The sequence below is a fragment of the Ovis aries genome, chromosome X, assembly GCF_016772045.2.
Source record: "Ovis aries strain OAR_USU_Benz2616 breed Rambouillet chromosome X, ARS-UI_Ramb_v3.0, whole genome shotgun sequence".
Lineage (NCBI taxonomy): Eukaryota > Metazoa > Chordata > Mammalia > Artiodactyla > Bovidae > Ovis > Ovis aries.
Window position 1 is genome coordinate 74,973,206 of NC_056080.1, and position 25,703 is coordinate 74,998,908.

Sequence of the window (25,703 nt, forward strand, 5' to 3'; positions counted from 1 at the left end):
GAAAATAGCTACTCTGTGAGAATGGAATTTCTGATTCAGGGAAGGGAAAGGGTGAGAGGTCCTTTTAGAGCACAGAATCCTCCTGGAGTAAGCTTTAATCATGGAGTTCTCTGTGAGGTACTCAAGTAAGATTGCATGCGGAAGCTGGAAAGCCAGGAGAAAGAGAATGCAGAAAATGCCAAGGACATATTTTGCCTAGTTTAAAGCCTAAGTTGTCTAGTTGATCTTAAAGCCAAGGTAAGTGGTTCTTTTCCTTCATATACAAAGGGTCCCTTATGTTAAGAAAACACAATTCAGTCAGAATAAATACGTTTCTGCAGGAAGTACTATTTTAACATGATGTTGCAAAGAGGAGATATCAGAAACACCAAGCATCTGTTCTTAAAGTTTCCAGTTGCCTATACATATCAAATCCCTTTGGGCTAACCAGAGGTGCTATCAAAATGCTTTACTATGCTTAATTATCAATGGCAACAAATGACAACAAATGTTTAGCTATTCATGGATTTAAGAAAATAGGCTAAAGTTTGATTTTCATAAAAGAACTAAAATCATTTTTTTTCCCACAAAATCACCAATACCAGCAACACATATTAACTTTCATACAATGGTTTCCTGAGTTTATTCATAATACTATGTGCTTTAGGACAATAGATTGTTCAATCTACCTGGGCAAATCTGGTGTTTTTTCTCTGAGAAAAAAAATATTATTACAATAGCTTCTCTTTTTGACAATAAAACCCCCAACTTTATTATTAAATACTATCAAGAACCATCAACTAGAAAGAAAAGCAATATAAAATACTGTTCATGAATCCATTAGAAATCAAAGTGTTAAGTCTCAAAGAAAGGATTTGCTTTTATTGGTTAAGAATTAATAGAAACCCCATCAAAAAATGTTCCATTCACATCTGCTTTTGTTGTTCTAGAGTTCTAGCCAAAAAGGACATGATTATGCATCCCTACCTGGATTCCTTTTGCAGAATGAAGGTGTAATGTATAGCTTTCCCTTATAATAAGGTTGCCCCCTACTACTGTTGTTAAGCCACCATGTTTGAATTTTCCAGAAGAAAACTCACAATTATTGGGATAATCCACTAACATCTATATCTTTTATACCTTTTCAACTTTCACTGAGTGATGAGAAATTGTGCTGTTGCTTATTTCTGACCATGTTGCTTTCATGAAAGGAGTGTGTGACACAACCTTTTTGAGCAAACTCATTGAAAAATTAAGATCATCTATTTAAAAACTATTGCTCATGTAAAGACAAAGTTATTTCATGATCATTTTTCATTTTCCAACTTTACTTACTCTAATTCTACTACTACAAAAGCATATATAGAAATGGTATCTCTGTTCTGAAAAGTTACATACCAAAATCACATCTCTAAGTGTGTCATATCAATTTTGATAAGAAGGCATTACAACACAAACAAGAGGAAAATAAGTCAATAAAATGACACAATTACTTATAGTAATAAAGCTAAATGAGGAAAGAAAAAGCTGAACTGGGACAAAAAATCCACAAGATATGATCCCAGTGTCTTTCTAAATAATATCTTCCATGTAATATTAAGATGTTCTTTAATGTCTTTCAACTATTGCAAAAGACATCTCAAAATATGGACACATACTTTTATATATCACACAAATGAAACAGACCTTTGTGTGTGGAATATACATCACTTACATTATAAAGATAATTATGTATAGTTTCTTTTATTAAATACTGAAGTTACAAGTCTTCTAGCCTAAACTGTACACTTCAGAGCTCAGTAATCACCCCTCTCTGAACTAAGCAAAATAAAATACACAGTAAACAGTAAAACAAGCACACATAAGTAGATCACTTATATTCAGTAAAGAAAAGTGTAATATCCTCAAGTTTACATTCATGAGTTCCATCTGTCAGTAGTTGTAGCAGCAGCAGTAGTAGTAATGCTATTTAAAGTAGTAGTAATGGTATTTTCTTCAACAGCACAAAAAGATTCTTTCAAATTCAATCATTTAGAGAAAACAATATATACTACGCAGTGGTTCTGAATCATAAAATTTAACAATAGGACCAATTTGGCCAGACCTTTTTATTATAAATATTAATTTAAAATGTGTTCAAATTGTATGCATATCATTAATATTACTTCCTATTTAAAAAGACAGTTTATCTTATTGAAGTATAACTATTACGTAGTATTATCTAAAGTTTACTGAAATGCATTATAACTATATCATGTGTGCTAAGCTCACAAGTTCATTACAGTAATATTTCAACTATATAACCATAGGATTAAAGATCAATATGCTACACTGTAATTCAAAGCACAGGGTAATCAAAAAAACAAGAGTGTAGTTCATTATAAAAGGACAGATGATAATTAAATCCAATTGGTTAACCTCAAAGTTAGTTTACATAACATCAAGTTAGTGCCAACACCATATACTTTATTTTCAAAGGCTTAACTATGACGTATTTAGTAGATTATAATACCAATATAAGACCTTTGGCTAAAATTTCTTCACTTGTACTATAATTCCATTCGACGTAAATTTTACAGAAGCCTTTATTTCTAGATGAGGCCATTTACGGACAATATACAGGTTTGTCGGCACACATTATCTATGATTTAATTCTTCTGTAAAAACTTTGGCATCAACCATATTAGGAATTCACATATGAGCACAAATGATTTTTGCTCTGGCCCCAAACTACTGTGTTTACATTTTAGTAACTACAGAGAGTCAAATGAATGGAGTTTACACATAATGACAAGTTTCTACAATACATTTTTTTTTTCGCTTTCCTTAAAAAAAAAAAAAAAGACGTCTAACCTTTCAGGATCTAATGTTAAAAATTATTGACATTGCTTGGCATTATACTATTATACTTGCATCTTGACTGTTGGTAATGATTCCCCAAGCCATTATTTTACACAACTAGAAATCTGAAAGAAACTGTAGAAGTTAGTATGTAGAGAAGTTGGTAGGACTTTGTAGACACCAATTATATACTTAAATAAATACTTGGACAACATTGAAAAGCAACATAGTATGAAAATTGTGGAGCTATATATGTTCTTTTTTAAAATCTTACTCCCCCTTAAAAAAAGGAAGCTTAATCAGAATATTCAAGTAATGTAGTAAAAAACAATGCCTTTGATATACGATTAGACAAAAAGCCACATATTTAATCTTTTCTTCATCCAGATTGGCTGAGGAATCCTAAAACTTTCAAAGGCCAGTTGATGTTCGCTTTTTCATGCTTCGTCGCTGAGCTAAGCTTGAAGCAGCAACAGGCTCTAGGACTGGTTGAAAAGTCTTGTGAGTCAGGGCAGAATATGTGGCGACCACTGCTCCCTAAAATAATGAGAAATATTACAAACTGAATAACAATCTCTGAAGGTAAGAAAACTTCCACATTGTATCATGAAAAATTTAACTAGAATAGAACTTTTCCCCCCAGGAAAGTAATTGAGAATCCATAATATTTGTGTTGATGCTCCTTTGATTAACATCTGACTACTTATGTATTTTTCATTTCAATAAATATATTTCTTACAAGTTTTTAAAACTAAAATGTATTTTTTCAGTCTTTCAAAACTCATACAATTTGTTTTTAAATATCTTTAAAAAATTTTTTAAATATAAATTTATTTAAATTGTATATATTTAAGGCATACAACATGTTATCTTGATATACACAGTAAAATGACTACAGTCAAGCTAATTAACATATGTCCTCTTCGCATAGTTATCATTTTTATGTGTGATAAGAGTATCTGAAAAACTACTCTTAGCAAATTTCCAGCATTCATTATAGCATTATTTATTACCTGTACTTAACATCAGACTTCACATTAGACCTCTTGGCTTACTCATCCTACATAACTGTAATTTTGTATACCTTGACCAGTATCTCCCCATTTCGACCTTCTCCCTGTCTACTGGTAACCACTGTTCTACTCTCTGCTTTCACATATTAGGTTTTTTTTTTAGATTCCACATATAAGACAGATGATGCAGTTTTTTTTCTTTCAGTGTCTACATTATTTCACTTTGGGTTCATCTCTGTTGTGGCAAATACAAAGATCTCCTTTTAAAAAGTTGAACAATATTCCATTATATATAATATATTCCATATATACACACCCCCACAATTTATTCTCACATAAATTTTCACTCCCATGATCATTCTAACAATATTCAAAACAGCCAAGATATGAAAACACACCTTAGTATCCATCAACAGATAAATGGATAAACCACTAAACTTCAAAATCTAGGTTCAATGTCTATAAGTATGGAAACTTTCACCAATGGCTATTAATTCAGGAACCAATAGGCATCTTTTTTCTTTCCCATATGAAACCTGAATTTAGTCTGCACCAAGCCCCAGTATCTCTTAAAGCAAACCAAATATAATCAAGAAAATTTTATGTATCATCAGTAAGGCTGTACATAAAGAAGGCTGTTATTTAAAAAAACACCCGAAACAAAAGAATCTATAAATATACTTAAAAAAATAAAGACACTATAAAGTAATTATATGTGTCATCATTGAATGGCATGCAATGGCATGGCATTTAGAAGGTGCTTAAAAGTATGTTGGTTTTACCTTAACAACATGTGATGTACCATTTCTACTTGGCTGATCATCTGGCAACTGATCTCTGTGGGTTATCCATGAGTGTTTTAATACTTGCTCTGTAGTGTACCGCTGCTGTGGGTCCATATGTAGCATATGGGAAAGCAAATCCTAAATTAAAAAAAAAAAATATATATATATATATATATATACATACATACATATATATAAGAAACTACATACTACATATCATTAAAGGTTTAAGTAAAATACATAATTTCCCATTTCCTCAAAACATGAAAGTATTGATAGTTTTGGAATCTGATTAATTTGACCTGTCATTAGGGGAAAAAATCCCATATACTGCATAGTTAACTGTTAAAAGAGAATGTTGAAACATACTTTTAATAACATAGCATATACTTATTTATCATTCTAAAATCAAGAAATATCAATTTAGTGGAAGTGGAATGTCGTCAGTAAGGGAGAAGGAAAAGGTAAAGCAGCAGGAGCTACACTGGACTTCACTAGACAGGCAACCGGATAAAGGAACTATTGATCTTTGCTGGCAATCTGGGCCCCAAAGTATAAGGTTATCTGTATACAGACACAAATTCATAGAAGGGAGAGTCTCATGTTGATAATATACTCAGTAACTGATGGTTTCCTGTATAAAATACTAAAGAAAGCAAAATATAAACACAAGGTTAGCAGCTGACTGTTAGCATAGCAGTGGTCAGAATATCATAAGTTTTTCATCAACGTAAACGTGAATATGCTTATTTTCTCTATGCTGTAATATAAACTTCTGTAGTAAAATCTCATAGTAAAATAGAATTTTAAATCTATTAAAAGATATAACATTAAAATTAAACAATCTCTATCAAGCATCTTTTATAGAAAGGAGAATTAAACTCTCCTTAACAAGCACCCTCTAAAATAGAAACAAAAGCATTTGTTAAATTACTATTAATAGCAGAAGCAATGAGAAACTAAAGACTATATAGTAATACCAGAATATGAAGAACAGTGTAACTGATTGAAACTATGTAGAGGAGTAGAACAACCAATCAAAAAACTATTGGAAAAAGAATGTATGAACAGAAATAAATTAAAACATAATATTAAAAAGAATACAATGGTGAAATATATAAATAAAACAGACAAATGAAAATCATAAAAATGATTAAAGTTCTAAGGACTTCTGATTCTGGCCAAGATGTAAAACTAGGAACTGAATTCACCCCCCCCCACCTCCACCTGAAACTCAGCTCCTCCAAAAAACTCCCATAAAATGTAAGAAACAACAGTTTTCAAGAGATCAGATATTAGGCAATGAAGAAAAGTAATCCCTAAAAGATGGGAAACAAATCAAGTAAGCCCTATGATTGCTCTAGCTTAGAACCATGAAAAGAGTTTTCAGGACGTCAGGTAGGTAAGGAAAACTCAGGTAAATCCTGGCAGATTCCCTGTGTTAAAGAGACAGAAGTGAGAATCAGGGGCAGAGAGAACCCTTGTGGGGGTCTCTTTCAGGTATTTTCACCGCAAACCATATGTGGTTAAAAACAACATCAACAACAACAACAACAAAACAAACAAACAAACAAAAAAAACAGAAGTAATGGGAAGAAGCACATGCAAGGATTAGAGGGAAATGGGAGTCCATGCAGGGTGAGGTATAGTACCTATTCCCACCAGTCAGACAGGAAAACCTCAAATTCATGAAGTATTTGTTAGAGAAACTGAAAGAAACCTGCTTGAGTAGTAGTGACTATTCCTAGATTAAACACTGCTCTAGCCCTGCCTAAAATATCTTAAAAGGAAAACCCAGAAATAACACATTGTTTCCCCTAATTTAACTGCGGTACAGAAAACAGTTAAAGATTAGTAATTCAAAAGCATTTAACACTCACCAAGGTAAAATTCACTATGTTGTGCTTCTTATCCAAAATTATAAGGCATATAAGAGAAGGAAAATAGAATGTGTAATGAAAAGAAAAAAATTAGTCAAAATTGACCCTCAGCTGACATATATGTTCAAAAGTTAAGTAGAGAGACATAGAAGATATAAAGACAAATAAAACAAATGAAAACTAAAATGTGAGACAAAAAAAAAAAAAATGGACCAAATAAGATTAACAGCAAATTTAATATGGCAGGTCAAAAGATTGGTAAAGACATAGCAATAGACACTATAAAAAAGTATAAAACAAAAAAGCGAAAGAGCAGAGCATCAGTGAGTTATGGGACAACAACTGAAAAAGTACACAAACACAACTGGAGTCTCAGAAAGTAAGAGAGAAGAAAAGAATACATGAAGAAATAATGCCACTAAAATTACCAAATTTTAGGAAAACTATGAACCCACAGATCTAAGAAGCTAAATGAACCCCAAGTACAAGAAATAAGGAAAATTACATCAAGGAACATCAAACCAAATTGCTCAAAACAGAAAACTTTAAAAACTGAGTAAAGAAGGCTTGTTACATATAATGAAACAAAGATAAAAATAAAAGCCCAGTAGGCTGCCCTATGCATCAAGCTGCCCTGATATATGACCCTGCCCATCAGTGGTGGGGTGCCAGTCCTAGGTTTCCCCAGGTCCTGCAGACAGCCACTCTGGCCCCTGGTCCCACCCACTAGCAAGCCAGCAGCAGCTCTAGGACTATTGGGGCTGAACAGCCAGTCATGCCAGGACTGAGCTCTGCTCAACAGCAAGCCATCAACAACCACATGAGATGGCCTGGCAGCCAACTGGGCTGGAAGCCAGCCTGGCTACCAGTATGCCCAGAGTGGGTGGTTTTATAATAAGAAAAGGACCCACACAGCACACATATGGGTCATGTGTAGGGTATATTGCTCTTGTGAATAGAGTGGAGTATGCTGATTGGCACCATAAGCTATCTGCTATGTAATTCCACTTTGTGAAGATGAACCAACATAATTGACCTACTTAAAAAATACAAATAGATACAGAGAACTGGGCAAAATGAGGAGACAAAGGAATATGCTCCAAACCAAAGAACAAGATAAAACTCAGAACTAAACAGAGTAGAGGGGAGAAATCTATCCAACAAAGACTTCAAGGTAATGATCATAAAAATGCTCAGTGAACATGGGAGAGAATAATAGATGAACAGGGCAAGAAGTCTAACAAAGAGTTACAAAATATAAAGAACCAAATGGAACAGAAGAATACAATAACTGGAAAACATAAAACTAGAAGGAACTAAGAGTACATCACATGATACAGAGAAACAGATAAGTGAACTGAAAGATAGAATAATAGAAACCACCAAAGCTGAACAGAAAAAAGGAACTTGAGAAATGAGGATAACTTTTTGGAACAATACAAAGAGTAATAATATATGCATCATATGGATCCCAGAATGAGAAGCGAGAAAGGCACAGAGAATTTATTTGAAAAAATAATAGCTGAGAATGCCCCCTCTATGGAAATGGAAATGGACACCCAGGACCAGGAAGCAAGAGTCCAAAACAAGCTAAACAAAGAGAGACTTTCACCAAGCCTCACAATAACCAAAATGGCAAAATTATAGATGGAGAATCTTAAAAGTGGCAAGAGAAAAGCAACTAGTTATATACAAGCGAATTCACATAAGACTTTCAGTTGACTTTTCAGCAGACCCTGCAAACCAGGAGTGCCTTAAAGTGATGAAAGGACAAAACATACAACCAAGACTACTATACCCAGCAAGGCTATCTTCAGATCTGAACTGGAGAGAATGTTTTACATAGAAGCAAGCACTAAAAGAGTTTAGCACCATTAGACCAACAGCTCTCCAAGAAATGCTAAAGGGATTTCCCTAAGTAGAAAAGATAAGACCCAAACTAGAAATATAATAATCACAGAAGGTAAAATCTCACCAGCAAAGGAAAACATAAAGATCAGTCACTTATAAAACTACAAGGAAGGTTAAAAGATAAAACTGGTAAAATACACACACAAACTGATTAAGAAATACAAAACACATGCAAAATATGATGGTTAAAAACACTAAATGTAAGAGGAGTAAAAATGCCAGGTTTTTAGATGAATTCAAACTTAAGAGATCATCAACTGAAAATAATCATATATATTATAAAATATAAATATCATGGTAAAGCAAAAACATGTAATAAATGACATAAACACTCACACAACAAGAGACAGATAGAAAGTAAGGAATCCAAATATAACACTAATTATAGTCATCAAATCTCAAGGGAAGAATGCAAAAGATGAAGATAAAAGGACAAAAACAACCAGAAAAAAATTGACAAGATAGCATTGAGTACATACCTACTGATAATTATTTAAAATGTAAGTGTTGCAATCAAAAGACATAGCAAGGGGCTGAACGACTGAAAAACAAGATCCATCTATATGCTGACTCTAAGAGACTCACTTCAGATGTAAACACTGACAAAAACTTAATGTGAAGGGATTAAAAAAAAGCATTTTATCCAATTGAGAACAAAAGAAAGCTGGAAATTCCAGAAAGATGGCAGAGGAGCAGGTGGATGTGGAGTACATCTCTCTCCACAAATGCATCAGCAACACACCTTCAGATGCATATTTCACAGAACACCAGCTGAGAGCAGGCAGGAGTCCCTCACCCCTAGAAAGGAATACACAGATCCACACAAATCTTGGCAGGATGAAGGAGGGAAGGGAAAAAGAGGAGAGTGAGCAGGACGACCTGTATCCAGGGGTTGAAGGAATTGAAGTAGGGGTCAGATCCCCACATCAGGGCAATTGTTTGGGACAGAGGAGAAGCATTTGAGGCTGTGGGAGAGTGCAACAGCTGATCTGTGACAGTCTAAATGGAGTGAGAACCACACAGACAATCCTTGCTGCAATACTACATTCCCTGGAAAGGGACCCAAGTCCCCTGGAATGCATGGTAGCAGGGGACTGGGGCGTAGGGATTGGAAACCAATCTCCAGGCAAAGGTTGCTATTGATTGTGGTAAGAAGGCCAGAGGGGAAGTAAAGGAGGAGATCATAGTGGGGAATGCCTTTGGAGGAAAGCTGGGCAGCTATGGAGGCAAAGTGATACTGCTGAGTAATGTGCAGACAGTGGAGCCAACAATGTAGCCTCTCTCCCTCCACATGCCAGTGCGGGCAGCTGACCAACAAAGACCCCAGAGAGGGTGGCCCTTTAAGTACTTGACAAGCTGAGCAATAAAGATCCCAACCTAGGAGATCCTTGAGAGCCTGCTGCACCAAGCAACAGAGAAGGACCAACCAGGGAGGCCCTTGGAATGTCAGCTGCCAGAGGCTAGAAAAAGACTCTAATATTGCCACAGCTGCAGAACCTCAGGGTGCCAGTGTTTATGCATACTTGGTGCTATCAGGGTCCCTGTGATCCAAGCGCTGTACCACCTCCACATCTGGTCCTCACTAGGCAAGTAAGTCCCAGCTCAGCCTCAGGAACAAGCTACTGTGGATGACTCACATGCAGAGTTGGGGATAAAACCACATTGAACTCTGGGGTCAATGTGGCTAAGGAAGAGGATCAAAAACCTTCCCACCAGCTGTACAAACTACAGATGAAATTCACACAATCAACTAGGACAATGTGAGTTCCCACAAAAGAAAACCACTAGCTCTAGCAGCTGTGGACACTGGAGGCAGTAACACAGAGTGGTAGGTCCAGATTAGAGTCTGAGCTGCCCCCACAGCAGGCCCAGAGAGCAGCCCATTATCAGAGGATACCCTAGGGATGAGGAGGTGAACTTTGACTCAGTGAGGGAAAGGAAAGTCAGCTGTGAAAAATATTTATTCTTCTTCTTATATTTTGATTTGTTCTATAGTTGGTTCTGGATTTTTTTTTCTTTTTTCTTCTCTTTTGCTGTGGCTGTTGATTCATTTTTACTATTAATTCTATTCAAGCTTTTGAAAACTTTTTTTAATCACACATTTTATTTCCTTTATATATTTCTACTCCTATGTGGATTTTGCACTTCTGTGGACATTTTTATTCTTTTAAAAATTTTTGTTCTTATAGTTTTTGTTTGCTTTTCTTATTGTTCTTGATGTAGTTATTCATTGATATATATATATATATATATATATATATATAAATCTTTTTATATACTTCTATTTAACACAGACTTTCCACTGTTTTCTTTCTTTTCATTCTTTATTTCACCACATTTGTTAGTGTTTTTTTTTTTTTTAATTTCCCCGTTGGCACTCTGCTTTTGTTTTGTTTTCTGGTTTGCATTTTAGCTTTATTTTTAATTGATCAATAACATTTTTGGTTTCCTTTGCTCAACAGGTCACTCTCTTGTACTTTCTTTCCTTTGGACTGTTTTGGTTGGGTTTGTGTGTGTGTACGTGTGTGTGTTCCTTTGTTTTTGTTATTATTTGTCTGATTTTGTATTTACCATTTGTCTGGGGTTTGTCTTCTATTTCTTGTTTTTGTGTGTTTGCTTTAATCCCCTTTAATGCCATAACAAACAGATTATGAAATTTTGGTTCCCTGGCCAGAGATTAAGCCTGAGCCTTTGGAGAGGGAGCACTGTCCACTACACTAGATGGCCAGAGAACTCCTGACCCAAGGGAGTATTAATAAGTGAGAACTTCTATGAAGGTCTCCACCTGATAAGACTCAGCATCACCCAAATGCTGGAAGCACACAGAGCAGGATGCCTCATGCAAACAAGGAAGACAAAAACACAAACTCAATCATCAGCAGACAGGCTTCCCACAAAAACCCCAAAACATAGCCCCTCACACAGCCTTGCTCATGAGAGGGGAAAAAAACAAAGCATCTCTGCCCACCAGAATGCAGGCACAAGTTCCTCCCAACACAAAACCTACCCAACTACTGGACCAGCCTCACCCACTGAAGGCAGAGACCCAAAAGAAGAAGGAATATGACCCTAAAACTTGGGAAAAGGAGAACTCAGAAGAAGTTAAAAATAAAAATGAAAAGACAGAGAAAACTGAAGGAACAAGGTAAAAACTCACAAGACCAAATAAACGAAGAGGAAACAGGCAAACTACCTGAAAAACAATCCAGAGTGATGATAGTAAAGATGTTCCAAAACCCTGAAAACAGAATGGAGAAAATGCAAAAAATAATTAACACACTTAAACAAGGACCTAGAAGAAATAAAGAATAAACAAACAGAGAGGGATAATAAAATTACTGAAATAAAAACTACTCTAGAAGGATCAATAGCAGAATAAATGAGACAGAAGAATGGATAAGTGAGCTGGAAGACAGAATTGTGGAAGTAACTCTGCTGAATGGAATAAAGGTAAAGTAATGAAAGAATCAAAAGAATTGAGGATAGTTTAAGAGACCTCTGTGACAATATTAAATGGCCCAACATTCAAATTATAGAGTTCTCAGAAGAAGAAGAGAAAAAGAAAGGATCAGAAAAAAATTTCTGGAGATTATAGTCAAAAAGTTCCTTAACATAAGAAAGGAAGAAATGGTCAATCAAATCCAAGAAACACAGAGACCCATACAGGATAAACACAAGGAAAAACATGTTGAGACACATCCTAATCAAGCTAACAAAGACTAAACACAAAGAAATAATATTAAAGGCAAGAAGGGAAAAGCAACAAGCAACATGCAAGGGAAACCCCATAAGATTAACAGCTGATCTTTCAGCAGAAACTCTGGAGGCCAGAAGGAAATGGCAGGATATACTAAAAGTGAAAGTCACTCAGTCCTGTCCGAGTTTTTGTGACCCCATGGACTATACAGTCCATGGTATTCTCCAGGCCAGAATACGGGAATGGGTAGCCTTTCCCTTCTCCAGGGGATCTTCCCAACCCATGGATCTAAACCAGGTCTCCTGCATTTTAGGTGGATTCTTTACCAGCTGAGCCACGAGGGAAGCCCCTCATGGGGCTTAAAGTACTGAAAGGGAAGAATCAACAGCAAGATTATCCAGCAAAGATTTAATTAAAAATTCATGGAAACACCAACAGTTTTACAGACAAGTAAGGGCTACGAGAAATTAGCACCACCAATCAGCTTTATACCAAATGTGAAAGGGACTTCTATAGGCAGGAAACACAAGAGAAGGAAAAGATATGCAAAAACAAACCAAAATCAATTAAGAAACAGCCAAGAGAAACATACATATCAGTAATTATTTTAAACGTAAATGGATTACTCAACCCAAAAGACACTGACTGGCTGAATGGATATAAAAAAGACCCATATATATGCTGTCTACAAGAGACCCATTTCAGACCTAGAGACACATACAGACTGAAAGTGAGAGGATGGAAATAGACAGTCCATGCAAATGGAAATGAAAAGAAAATTGAAGTGGCAATTCTCATATCAGACACAGTAGACTTTAAAATAAAGAATATTATAAGAGATAAGGAAGGACACTTCACAATAATCAAGATATCAATTCAAGAAGATGTAACAACTGCAAATATTTATGTACCCAACACAGGAGCATACACTCCTCAATACATAAGGAAAACACTAATAGACAAAAAAGGGGAGATTGACAGTACCACAATAATAGCCTAGTATTATAGTGGGACTTTAACAACCCACTTAAACCATTTGACAGATCTTCAGAACAGAAAAGTAACAAAGGAACACAAGCTTTAAATGACACATTAGACCAGATGGACTTACTGATTTCTTTAGGACATTTAATTCAAATGAAAAGAATATACTCTCTTTTCAAGTACACCTGGAACATTCTCCAGGATAGACATTTTGCATCACAAGTCAAGCATCAGCAAATTTAAGAAAACTGAAATTATATCAAGCATCTTTTCAGACCACAATGCTATGACACAAAATATTACAGGAAAAAAAGAACACTGAAAAAAAAAAAAAGGACATAAGAGGTTAAGCAATACATTTCTAAACAGTGAACAGGCTACTGAAAAAATTTAAAAGGGAAATCACAAATTTCCTAGAAACAAATTACAATGAAAACATGATGATTCAAAATCTATCAGTTCATTTCAGTTTAGCCGCTCCATTGTGTCTGACTCTTTGTGACCCCATGGAGTGCAGCACACCAGGCCCTCCTGTCCATCACCAACTCCTAGAGTTTACTCAAACTCACGTCCATTGAGTTGGTGATGCCATCCAACCATCTCATTCTCTGTCGTCTCCTTCTCTTGCCTTCAATCTTTCCCAGCATCAGGGTCTTTTCAAATCTTCACATCAGGTGGCCAAAATATTGGAGTTTCAGCTTCAGCATCAGTCCTTCCAATGTATATTCATGACTGATTTCCTTTAGGATGGACTGGTTGGATCTCCTTGCAGTCCAATGAATTCTCAAGAGTCTTCTCCAACACCACAGTTCAAAAGCTTCAATTCTTCAGTGCTCAGATTTCTTTATAATCCAACTCTCACATCCATACATGACTACTGGAAAAGCCATAGCTTTGACCAAACGGACCTTTGTTGGCAAAGTAATGTCTCTGCTATGCTCTCTACGTTGGTCATGAATTTTCTTCCAAGGAGCAAGTGTCTTTTACTTTCATGGCTGTAGTCACCATCTGCAGTGATTTTGGCCCCTCCAAAATAAAGTCTGTCACTGTTTCCACGGTTTCCCCATTTATTTGCCATGAAGTGATGGGATGAAATGCCATGATCTTAGTTTTCTGAATGTTGGCTTTTAAAAAGATAACATTTTCACTCTCTTCTTTCACTTTCATCAAGTGACTCTTTAGTTCTTCGCTTTCTGCCATAAGGGTGGTGTTATATGCATATCTGAGGTTACTAATATTTCTCCTGGCAATCTTGATTCCAGTGTGTGCTTCATCCTTCCTGGTATTTCACATCTTGTACTCTGCATGTAAGGTAAAAAAGCAGGGTGACAATACACAGCCTTGACATACTCTTTTCCCAATATGGAACCAGTCTATTGTTCCATGTCCAGTTCTTCCTGACCTGCATACAGATTTCTCAAGATGCAAGTCAGGTGCTCTGGTATTCCCATCTCTTTCAGAATTTTCCAGTTTGTGGTGATCCACACAGTCGAAGGCTTTGGCACAATCAATAAAGCAAAAGTAAATGTTTTGCTGGAACGCTATTGCTTTTTCAATGATCCAGCAGACGTTGGCAATTTGATCTCTGGTTCCTCTGCCTTTTCTAAATCCAGCTTGAACATCTGGAAGTTCATGGTTCACATACTGTTGAAGCCTGGCTTGGAGAATTTTGAGCATTACTTTGCTAGCATGTGAGATGAGTGCAACTGTGCAGTAGTTTGAGTATTCTTTGGCATTTCCTTTCTTTGGGACTGGAATGAAAACTGACATTTTCCAGTCTTGTGGACACTGCTGAGTTTCCCAGATTTGCTGGCATATTGAGTTTAGCACTTTAACAGCATCATCTTTTAGGATTTGAAATAGCTCAATGGGAATTCCATCACCTCTACTAGCTTTGTTTGTAGTAATGCTTCCTAAGGCCCACTTGACTTCGTTTTCCAGGATCTGGCCCTAGGTGAGTGATCATACCATTGTGATTATCTGGGTCATGATCATCTTTTTTGTATAGTTCTTCTGTGTATTCTTGCCACCTCTTCTTAATATCTTCTGCTTCTGTTAGGTCGATACCATTTCTGTCCTTTATTGAGCCCATCTTTGCATGAAATGTTTCCTTGGTATTTCTAATTTTCTTGAAGAGATCTCTAGTCTTCCCCATTCTATTGTTTTCCTCTATTTCTTTACACTGATCACTGAGGCAGCCTTTCTTATCTCTCCTTGCTATCCTTTGGAACTCTGCATTCAAGTGGGTATATCTTTCCTTTTTCTCCTTTGCTTCTCTTATTCTCACAGCTGTTTGCAAGGTATCCTCAGACAACTATTTTGCCTGTTTGCATTTCTTTTTCTTGGGGATGGTCTTGATCTCTGCCTCCTTTCGCAATGTCATGAACCTCCATCCATAGTTCTTCAGGTACTCTATCTATCAGATCTAATCCCTTGAATCTATTTTTCACTTCCACTGTATAACTGTAATGGATTTGATTTTGGTCATATTGGAATGGTTTAGTGGTTTTCCCTACTTTCTTCAATTTAAGTCTGAATTGGGCAGTAAGGACCCAGGAATCAAGATCAAAAGCAACTGCTTCTTAGAATAAAATGACAAACCATTAGCTAGACTCATCAAGTAAAAGGGGAGAACAATCAAGTCAACAAAATTAGAGACAAAAAAGACGTTACATGAGACAATGCAGTCATATAAATGATAAGAAATTATTACAAGCAAATATATGCCAATAACCTTTTATTTCTTATTCTTCTCTGATTGCCTGATTTCTTCCAGGTTGTTGGACAACCTGGAAGAAATGAAAAGATTCTTAGAAATGTTCAACTTTCCAAGACTGAACTGGGAAGAAACAGAAACTATGAATAAGCCAATCACAAGCACTGAATTTGAAACTGTGATAAATAAATCTTCCCCAAAACAAAAGCCCAAGGCCAGATTACTTCACAGGTGATTTCTATCAAGCATTAAAGAAAAGCTATCACCTACTGTTCTGAAACTCTTCCAAAAAATTCCAGAGGAAGGCACACTTCCAAACTCATTCTACAAGACCACCATCACCCTGATACCAAAATCAGACAGAGACATCACATAAAAATAAAATTACAGGCCAATATCACTGATTAACATAGATGCAAAAGAGCTCAACAAAATTCTAGCAAAGAGAATTCAACAACACATTATAAAGATATTACACTATGATTAACTAAGGTTTATCCCAGGGATTCAAGGATTCTTCAAATACAAATCAATCAATGCAATACATCATATTAACAAACTGAAAGATAAAAGCCATAATATTATCCCAATAGATGCAGAAAAAGTTTTCAAGAAATTTCAGCACTCATTTATGATTAAAAACTCTTCAAAAATGGGCACAGAAGGAACCTACCTCAACATAATAAAGGCTATATATGATAAACCTACAGGAAACATTATTCCCAATGGTGAAAAACTGAAACCATTTCCTCTAATATCAGGGAAAAGAAAAGCATGCTACTCTCTCCAGTATTAATAACAAAGTTTTAGAAGTTCTCACTAAGGCAATCAGAGAAGAATAAGAAATAAAAGGAATCCAGATTGTAAAAGAAGATGTAGAACTCTCCCTGTTTGCAGATGATATAATACTATACATAGAAAACCCTAAAGATACTACCAGAAAATTACTAGAACTAATCAGTGAATTTAGTAAAGCCACAGGATACAAAAGTAATACATAGAAATCACTTGTATTCCTATACACAAACAATGAAAAGTCAGAAAGAGAAATTAAGAAATTAATTCCATTTACCACTGCAACAAAAACAACAAAATACCTAGTAATAAACCTACCTAATGAGGCAAAAGGGCTCTACACAGATTATTACAAGACACTGATGAAAGAAATCAAAGATGACATAAACAGATGGAGAGATAGTCCATGTTCCTGGGTTGGATGAATAAATGTTGTGGAAATGACAATACTATCCCATGCGATCTACAGATTCAATGCAATCCCTATCAAACTACCAATAGCACTTTTCACAGAACTAGATGAAAATATTTCACAATTTGTATGGAAGCACAAAGAACCCAAATAGCCAAAGGAATCTTAAGAAAGAAGAATGGAGCTGGAGGAATCAACTTTCCTTATTTCAGACTATACTACAAAGTTACAGTCATCAAGACAGTATGGTACTGGCACAAAAACAGAAATATAGACCAGAGGAACAAGATAGAATGCCAGGAGATAGACCCATGCACCTACAGACAACTTATCTTTGACAAGGGAGGCAAGAATATACAATGGATAAGGTAAGATCTCTTCAATACATGTTGCTGGGTAAACTGGACAGCCATGTGACATGAATGATATCAAAGTATCAAAAGAGTGATATCTGAATCCTTCCTAAGAAGATACACAAAGACAAACTGAAAATGGATTAAAGACCTAAATAAATGTAAGACCAGCCTATTAGAAACTCTTAAAGGAGGACATTCTTTAAGGTAAAATAGTCTGTGACAGAAATCATAGCAAGATCTTCTATGATTTTTAGAGTAATGAAAATGACAACAAAAATAAACAAGTGGAACTGAATTAACCTTAAAAGCTTCAGCACAGCAAAAGAAACTAAACAAAGTGAAAAAAACCCTCAAAATGGGAGAAAATAATTGCAAATGAAACAACTGACAGAGAATTAGTTTTCAAAATATACAAGCAGCTCATGCAATTCAATACCAGAAAAACAAGAAACCCAATTAAAAAGTGGGCAGAAGATCTATACAGACATTTTCCAAAGAAGACATACAGATGGCTAATAAAGACACGAGATGATCCTTAACAACTCTCATTATTAAAGAAATGCAAATGAAAACTACAATGAGGTACCACCTCAGACCAGTCAAAATGGCCATCATCAAAAAATCTACAAGCAATAAATGCTGGGAAGAGTATGGAGAAAAGAGAACCTTCTTGCATTGTTGGTGGGAGTGCAAACTGATACAGCTGATAGAAAGGACAGTATGGAGATTCCTTAAAAAACTAGGAATAAAACCACCACCTGACCCAACAATCCTACTACTGGACATATACCCTGAGAAAACCATAACTGAAAATGACACATGTACCCCACTATTCATTGCAGCACTATTTACAATAGCTAGGACATGGAAGCAACCCAGATGTCCATCAACAGATGAATGGATAAAGAAGCTGTATCATATATATACAAAGAAATACTATTCAGCCATAAAAAGGAATGCATTTGAGTCAGTTTTAATGAGGCAGATGAACCTAGAGCCTCTTATACAAAGTTAAGTAAGTCAGAAAGAGGAAAATTTTGTATACTAATGCATATATATGGAATTTAGAAAGATAGTACTGATTAACATATTTGCAAAGCAGCAATGGAGATGCAGACATATAGAAGAGACTTGTTGACACAGAGCAGGGAAGGAGAAGGTGGGACAAATGGAGAGAGTAGCAGGGAAACATATACATTATGATATGTAAAATAAATAGCCAGTGGGAATTTGCTGTATGATTCAGGGAGCTCAAATTGGCACGCTGTGATAACCTAGAGGGGTGGGATGGAAGTTCAAGAGAGAGAGGACATATGTATATCTATGGCTGATTCATGTCAATTTATGGCAGAAACCAACACAATATTGTAAAGCAATTATTTAAATTGAAAATAATTAAAATGTCAAAATTTAAAAAAAAGACCTAAGTTCTAATAAGTGCAAAAACTGTACAATTGATGAATCTTTTGAAAATGAAATTAGAAATGTAAAATAACTAGTGCTATTAGCCTCTGAGGGCCTTGAAAATGTAAAAAAAAGTCTTTAAGAACAGGCTAGAGTCCATGGGGTCACAAAGAGTTGGACACAACTTAAATGACATAGCATACACACACAAGAAAACAACTATTAAAAAAACCCCATGTGGAGTCTAAACAACATGCACTAAACAACCAAGAGATCATTGAGGGAATAAAAACATAACTAGAGACAAAGGAAAACAAAAACACAATCAACAATTCATAATCTACAGGCTATAAGGAAGCAAGCAATAAAAATGGCAAACAACCTACCTTTACATTTAGAAGGATTAGAAAAGGAAGAAATGAACAAATACTTAGAAAGGTACAACCTTCTGAGACTGAACCAGGAAGAAAAGGAAGAAATAGAAAATATGAAGAGATCAATTACACGTGTAGAATCTGTTATTTAAAAACTCCCAACAAAATAGCAGTGATATTTTCAAAGAACTAGAACAAATGATGGCAGCAGGGGTGTGCTCAGTGGTAGAGCACATGCTTAGTATACACAAGGCCCTAGGTTCAATTCCCACCATTTCCATTTAGGAGTTCTCCCTCAATGGGGGCCACTGGAAGAGACATTTAAAAACTCCCAACAAAATGTTCATGGTATTTTTCAAAGAACTAGAAAAAATGATACTACTAAAATTAATATGGAATCATAAAAGATCCAGAATTGCTAAAGCAACTCTGAGGGAAAAGAACAAAGCAGGAGGCATAATCAACCTTCTCAGACTTCAGACAATACTTCACAGCTACAATAATCAAAACTTTATGGTACTGGCACAAAAACAGACATACAGACCAGTAGGACAGGACAGAAAGCACAGAAACAAATCCATATACCTATGGAAAATTAATCTTTGACAGAAGAGTTAAGATATACAATGGGGCAAAGACAGTCTCCACAGCAAGTGATGTTGGGAAAGCTGGACAGTTGCACATGAATCAATGAAGTTAGAACACACCCTCATACCATACACATATATAAACTCAAAATGGCTTAAAGAATAAATATAAGACAAGACATCATAAAACTCCTGGATGAGAACATAAGCAAAACATTCTATGACATAAATTGTACCAGTGTTTTCATAGGTCAGTCTCCCAAGGCAACAGAAATAAAAGCAAAATTACATGCATATGACCTAATCAAACTTATAACCTTTGACACAGCAAAGGAAATCCTAAAAAATAAAAATAAATAAAAGACAACCTACAGACTGGAAGAAAATATTTGCAAATGATGTGGCCCAAAAGGCTTTAATTTCTAAAATATACAAACAGCTCCTACAATTTAGCAACAAAACAAATAACTCAAATGGAAAAGGAGAAGAACGCCTAAAAAGAGTGGTCCACAACATTTTTGGCACCAGGGATTGATTTCATGGAAGACAATTTTTCTACAGACCAGGGGTGGGAAGGATGGCTTGGGGATGATTCAAGTGCATTACATTTTTTTGTGCTTTATTTCTAATCTAATGCTGCAGATGATCTGACAGGAGGTACCAGTCCGAGGTCTGGAGGTTGGGCACTCTTGCCTAAATAGAAATTTCTCCGAAGAAGACATGAAGATGGCCAAAAGGCACATAAAAAGATGCTCATCATCACTAATTATTAGATAAATGCAAATCAAAACTATAATGAGGTGTCACTTCAAACCAGTCAGAATTAAAATGTCTAAAAATAATAAATCCTAGAGAGGGTGTGGAAAAAAGAGAACTCTTACGCTGCTAATGAGAATATAAATTGGTGTAGCTATGATGGAAAACAGTATAAAGGTACTCAAAAACCTAAAAATAGGGGCGCCATATGATTCAGCAATCTTGGGCATATACCCAAACAAAGTATAACTCAAAAAGATACATTCACCTCTATGTTCATAATAGCACTATTTAAAATATCCAAGACAGGGAAGCAACCTAAGTGTTCATCAATAGATGAGTGGGTAAAGAAATAGTGGTATATATACACAACAAAATATTACTCAGCCATAAAAGGAATGAAATATGCCAACTGCAGCAACATGGATGGTTCTAGAGATTATCATGCTGAGTGAACTAAAGAGAAAGACAAATATCACTTGATATCACTTATATGTGGAATTTAAAATAACAAATCCACACAAAAAAAATATTACTCACAAATATAGAGACTTGTGGTTTCCAAAGTAGGTGGGGCAGAGGAGTGAAGGATTGGGAGTTTGGGATTAACAAATGCAAACTACTGTAAACAGAATGGAAAAAACAAGGTTCTACTATGCAGCACAGGGAACCTCCTAGGAACTTCCTGGTGGTCCAGTGGTTGAGAATCTGCCTGCCAATGCATGGGAAATGGGTTCGATCTTTCCTCTGGGAAGATTCCACATGCCACAGAGCAACTTAATCAACATGCCACAACTACTGAGCCTACACACTCTAAAGCCTGTGCTCTGCAGCAAGAAAAGCCACTGCAAAGAGAAGCCCATGCACCACAACTAGAGAGTAGCCTCCACTCACTGCAACTAGAGAAAGCCTGCATGCAACAATGAAGATCCAGCAGAGCCATAAATAAATATTTTTAAAAATCCTAAAAAGGCTACCAGAAAACAACTAGACCTCATCAATGAATTTGGTAAAGCTGTATAATATAAAATTAATATAAAGAAATCTCTTGCATTCCTATATAACAACAACAGAATATCAGAAAGAGAAATCAAGGAAATAATCTCATTGGCCATCACATGAAAAATAATAAATTATCTAGGAGTAAACCTACCTAAGGAGGCAAAACCTGTACTCAAATAACTATAAGAAACTGTTGAAAGAAATGGAAGATGATGCAAACGCATGGAAGTATATACAATGTTCTTAGAATGAATCAATACTGTGAAAACAACTATACTACCCAAGTCAATCTGTAGAGCCAATGCAATCCATATCAAATTACCAATGGCATTTTTCACAGAACTAGAACAAAAAATTTTTAAATTTGTATGAAAACACAAAAGACCCCAAACAGCTCAAACCATCTTAATGGATCTGAAGCAATAACATGTCCTGACTTCAGGCTATACTACAATGGTATAATCTTCAAAAAACCATGGTATGGGCACAAAAGTGGACATATATTGGGTTTGCCAAAAAGTTCCTTGGGATTTTTCCGTAAGATGATTCTAGTTGCACTTAGTTATTTTTAACCTCACTTGAAACAATTTTATTAGATTGTATTGCACAAGCTTTCATATTAGCAAGCATTAAAAAAATGGTGAATTTTTCTATAGCCATTTTAATATTGAAAAGAAGAGAAAGGAAAAAAAAACATTTTTAACATATTAGGCTTTACACTTTCAAGAATGGTAAAAATGCAACAGAAACTCAAACAAAAGATTGGTGCAGTGTATGGAGATGGTAATGTGACTGAACACATCAGAGTGGCATGTGAAGTTTTGTGCTGGAGGTTTCTTGCTAGACTATGCCCCACAGTCAGGCAGACCAGTTTAAGTTGATATCAAATTGAGACATTAATTGACAACGAGCAACATTATACCACATGTGAGAGAGCCAACACACTCAAAATATCCAAAATAAGTGTTGAAAATCATTTGCACAAGCTTGGTTATATTAATTGCTTGACGTTTGGGTTCCACATAAGTTAAATTAAAACAAACAAACAAACAAACAAACAAAAAAAAAACCTTCCTGACCTTATTTCCACATGTGATTCTCTACTGAAACATAATGAAAATGTTGCATTTTAAAAATAAATTGTGACAGGTGATGAAAAATGGATACTTTACAATAAAGTGGGACAGGAGACTGCGGGGCAAGTGAAATGACCCACCACCAACCATACCAAAGGCCCAGTTTCATCCAAAGAAGGTGATGAAGGGAATCCTCTATTATGAGCTCCTTCCAGAAAACCAAATAATTAATTCCAATAAGTACTGTTTCCAATGAGCCCAACTGAAAAGCACCTGTAATCAATCAACAGAAAACATGTAATCTTCCATCAGGATAATGCAAGATGCATGCTTTTTTGAGGACCAGGCAAAACCCATTACAGTTTGGCTGGGAAGTTCTGATTCATACCGGAGAAGGCAATGGCACCCCACTCCAGTACTCTTGCCTGGAAAATCCCATGGATGGAGGAGCCTGGTGGGCTGCAGTCCATGAGGTCGTGAAAAGTCAGACACGACTGAGTGATTTCACTTTCACTTTTCACTTTCATGCTTTGGAGAAGGAAATGGCAACCTACTGTGTTCTGCCTAGAGAATCCCAGGGATGGGGGAGCCTGGTGGGCTGCCATCTATGGGGTAGCACAGAGTCGGACACAACTGAAGCGACTTAGCAGCAGCAGCAGTGGAACAAAGCAATGAATATGTTGTTCAATAAAGTTCTTGGTGAAATTGAAAAATATATCTTTTATTTTTACTTTAAAAATGAAGGAACTTTTTGGCCAATCCAATAATAGATCAATGGAATAAGACAGAAAGCCCAGGAATAAACACACACATCTATGGTTAATTAATCTATGACAAGGGAAGTAAGAGTATAGAATGGAGAAAAGACAGTCTCTTTAATAAGTGGTGCTGAGAAAATGGGACAACTACATTCTTTTCATTTAAAAGAATAAAACTAGGGCATTTTCAAACAATATGCATTAAAATAAACACAAAATGGATGGAAGATCTAAATGTAAGACTGGATACCATAAAACTCTTTGAGGAAAACAGGCAGAACACTCTTTGACATAAATTGCAGCGATTTTTTTGGGATCATTACTAGAGTAATGGAAATAAAAACAAAAATAAACAAATGGGACCTAATGAAACTTAAAAGCTTTTGTACAGCAAAGGAAGACATAAACAAAATAAGAAGACAAACAATGGACTGAGAATAAAATATCTGCAAATGATGTGACCAACATAGGATTAATCACCAAAATAAACAAACAGCTCAATATCAAAAAAGCAAACAATGCAATCAGTAAATGGGTGGAATATTTATAGAGACATTTATCCAAAGCAGACATTCAGATGTCCAAAAGGCACATGAAAAGATGATCGATATTGCTAAGTAACAGAGGAAATAAACATCAAAATTATAATGAGGTATCACCTGACACCAGTCAGAATGGTCAACAAAAAGTCTACAAATAATAAATGCTGGAGAGGGTGTGGAGAAAAGGAAACCATCCTACACTGTTGTTGGGAATGTAAACTGATGCAGCCATAATGGAGAAGAGTATGGAGGATTCTCATAAAAACTAAAAATTAGTATTGTCATATCATCCAGCAATCCCACTCCTGAGCATATATCAGGAGAAAACCATAATTTGAAAAGATACATTCACCCCAATGTTCACTACAGCATTATTTAATGTAATAGCCAAGATATGGGAATAACCTAAAGGTCCGTTGACAGATGCATGGATATGGATGTTGTGAGATACACACACACATGTGCACACACACACATGTATATATACATAATGCAATAGTACTCAGCCATGGAAAAGAATGAAATAATTCCATTTGCAGTAACACAGATGGAATGAGAGATTATCATACTAAGTGAAGTAAATCAGACAGAGAAATACAAATACCATATTATATAATATATGTGTGGAATCTAAAAAATACAAATGAATTTATTTACAAAACAGACTCACAAACAAAGAAAACAAACATGGTTACCAAAGGAGAAAGGTTGGGGGGAGGGACCAACTGTGAGTTTTGGAGTAACATATATATACTACTAAATATATATGATTTTTCCATCCACATCCCATACGGATGTGAGAGTTGGACTGTGAAGATGGCTGAGCGCCAAAGAATTGATGCTTTTGAACTGTGGTGTTAGAGAAGACTCTTGAGAGTCCCTTGGACTGCAAGGAGATCCAACTAGTCCATTCTGAAGGAGATCAGCCCTGGGATTTCTTTGGAAGGAATGATGCTAAAGCTGAAATTCCAGTACTTTGGCCAAGTCTTGCGAAGTGTTGACTCATTGGAAAAGACTCTGATGCTGGGAGGGATTGGGGGCAGGAGGAGAAGGGGACGACAGAGGATGAGATGGCTGGATGGCATCACTGACTCGATGGACGTGAGTCTGAGTGAACTCCGGGAGTTGGTGATGGACAGGGAGGCCTGGCGTGCTGCGATTCACGGGGTCACAAAGATTTGGACACGACTGAGCGACTGAACTGAACTGAATGCATATATATGGAATTTAGAAAGATGGTAATGATAACCCTGTATGAGAGACAGTAAAAGAGTCACAGATGTATAGAACAGTCTTTTGGACTCTGTGGGAGAGGGAGAGGGTGGCATTATTTGGGAGAATGGCATTGAAACGTGTATAATATCATATATGAAACTAATTGCCAGTCCAGGCTTGATGCATGATACAGGATGCTCGGGGCTGGTGCACTGTGATGCCCCAGAGGGATGGTATGGGGAGGGAGGTGGAAGTGGGGTTCAGCATGGGGAACACATGGGGAACACTCGTGGTGGATTCATGTTGATGTGTGGCAAAACCAATATAATATTGTAAAGTAATTAGCCTCCAATTAAAATAAATAAGTTTATATTAAAAAATGAAGATATCCTTTATCCTTTAACTGAAATAATTATTATTATTATAATTTCCATACTACCCAAAGTAATATCTATAGTTAATACAATTCCTATATTTCTATCAAAATACCCATGACATTCCTCAGAGAACTGGAAAAAATGACCCTAAAATTTGTATGACACTGGAAAAGATCTCCAACTGCCAAAGCAATCTTGAGAAAAAATAACAAAGCTGTCGATATCAGGCTCCATGGTGCAAAG

The 25,703-nt window shown here is 35.9% G+C and overlaps 1 protein-coding gene across 17 annotated transcripts in view; it reads right to left on the bottom strand.

Moving 5' to 3' along the window:
• Positions 1–593: 593 nt before the first annotated feature.
• The window catches only part of RPS6KA6 (ribosomal protein S6 kinase A6), a 254,839-nt gene continuing 229,729 nt past the window's right edge, over positions 594–25,703 (bottom strand). For 9 of the 17 annotated variants that reach the window (XM_060408372.1, XM_042241591.1, XM_060408373.1 and 6 more), the window contains 3 exons: positions 11,603–11,647; positions 4,616–4,756; positions 594–3,357 (listed from right to left, as the gene is read on the bottom strand). In XM_060408372.1, the coding sequence (XP_060264355.1) occupies positions 3,232–3,357; positions 4,616–4,756; positions 11,603–11,647 (312 nt within the window). In that variant the 3' untranslated portion in view covers positions 594–3,231. Of the gene's footprint in view, positions 3,358–4,615; positions 4,757–11,602; positions 11,648–22,720; positions 22,842–25,703 lie in introns of those variants that run through there. The other 8 variants (XM_060408374.1, XM_004022225.5, XM_060408375.1 and 5 more) reach the window with 2 other exon arrangements.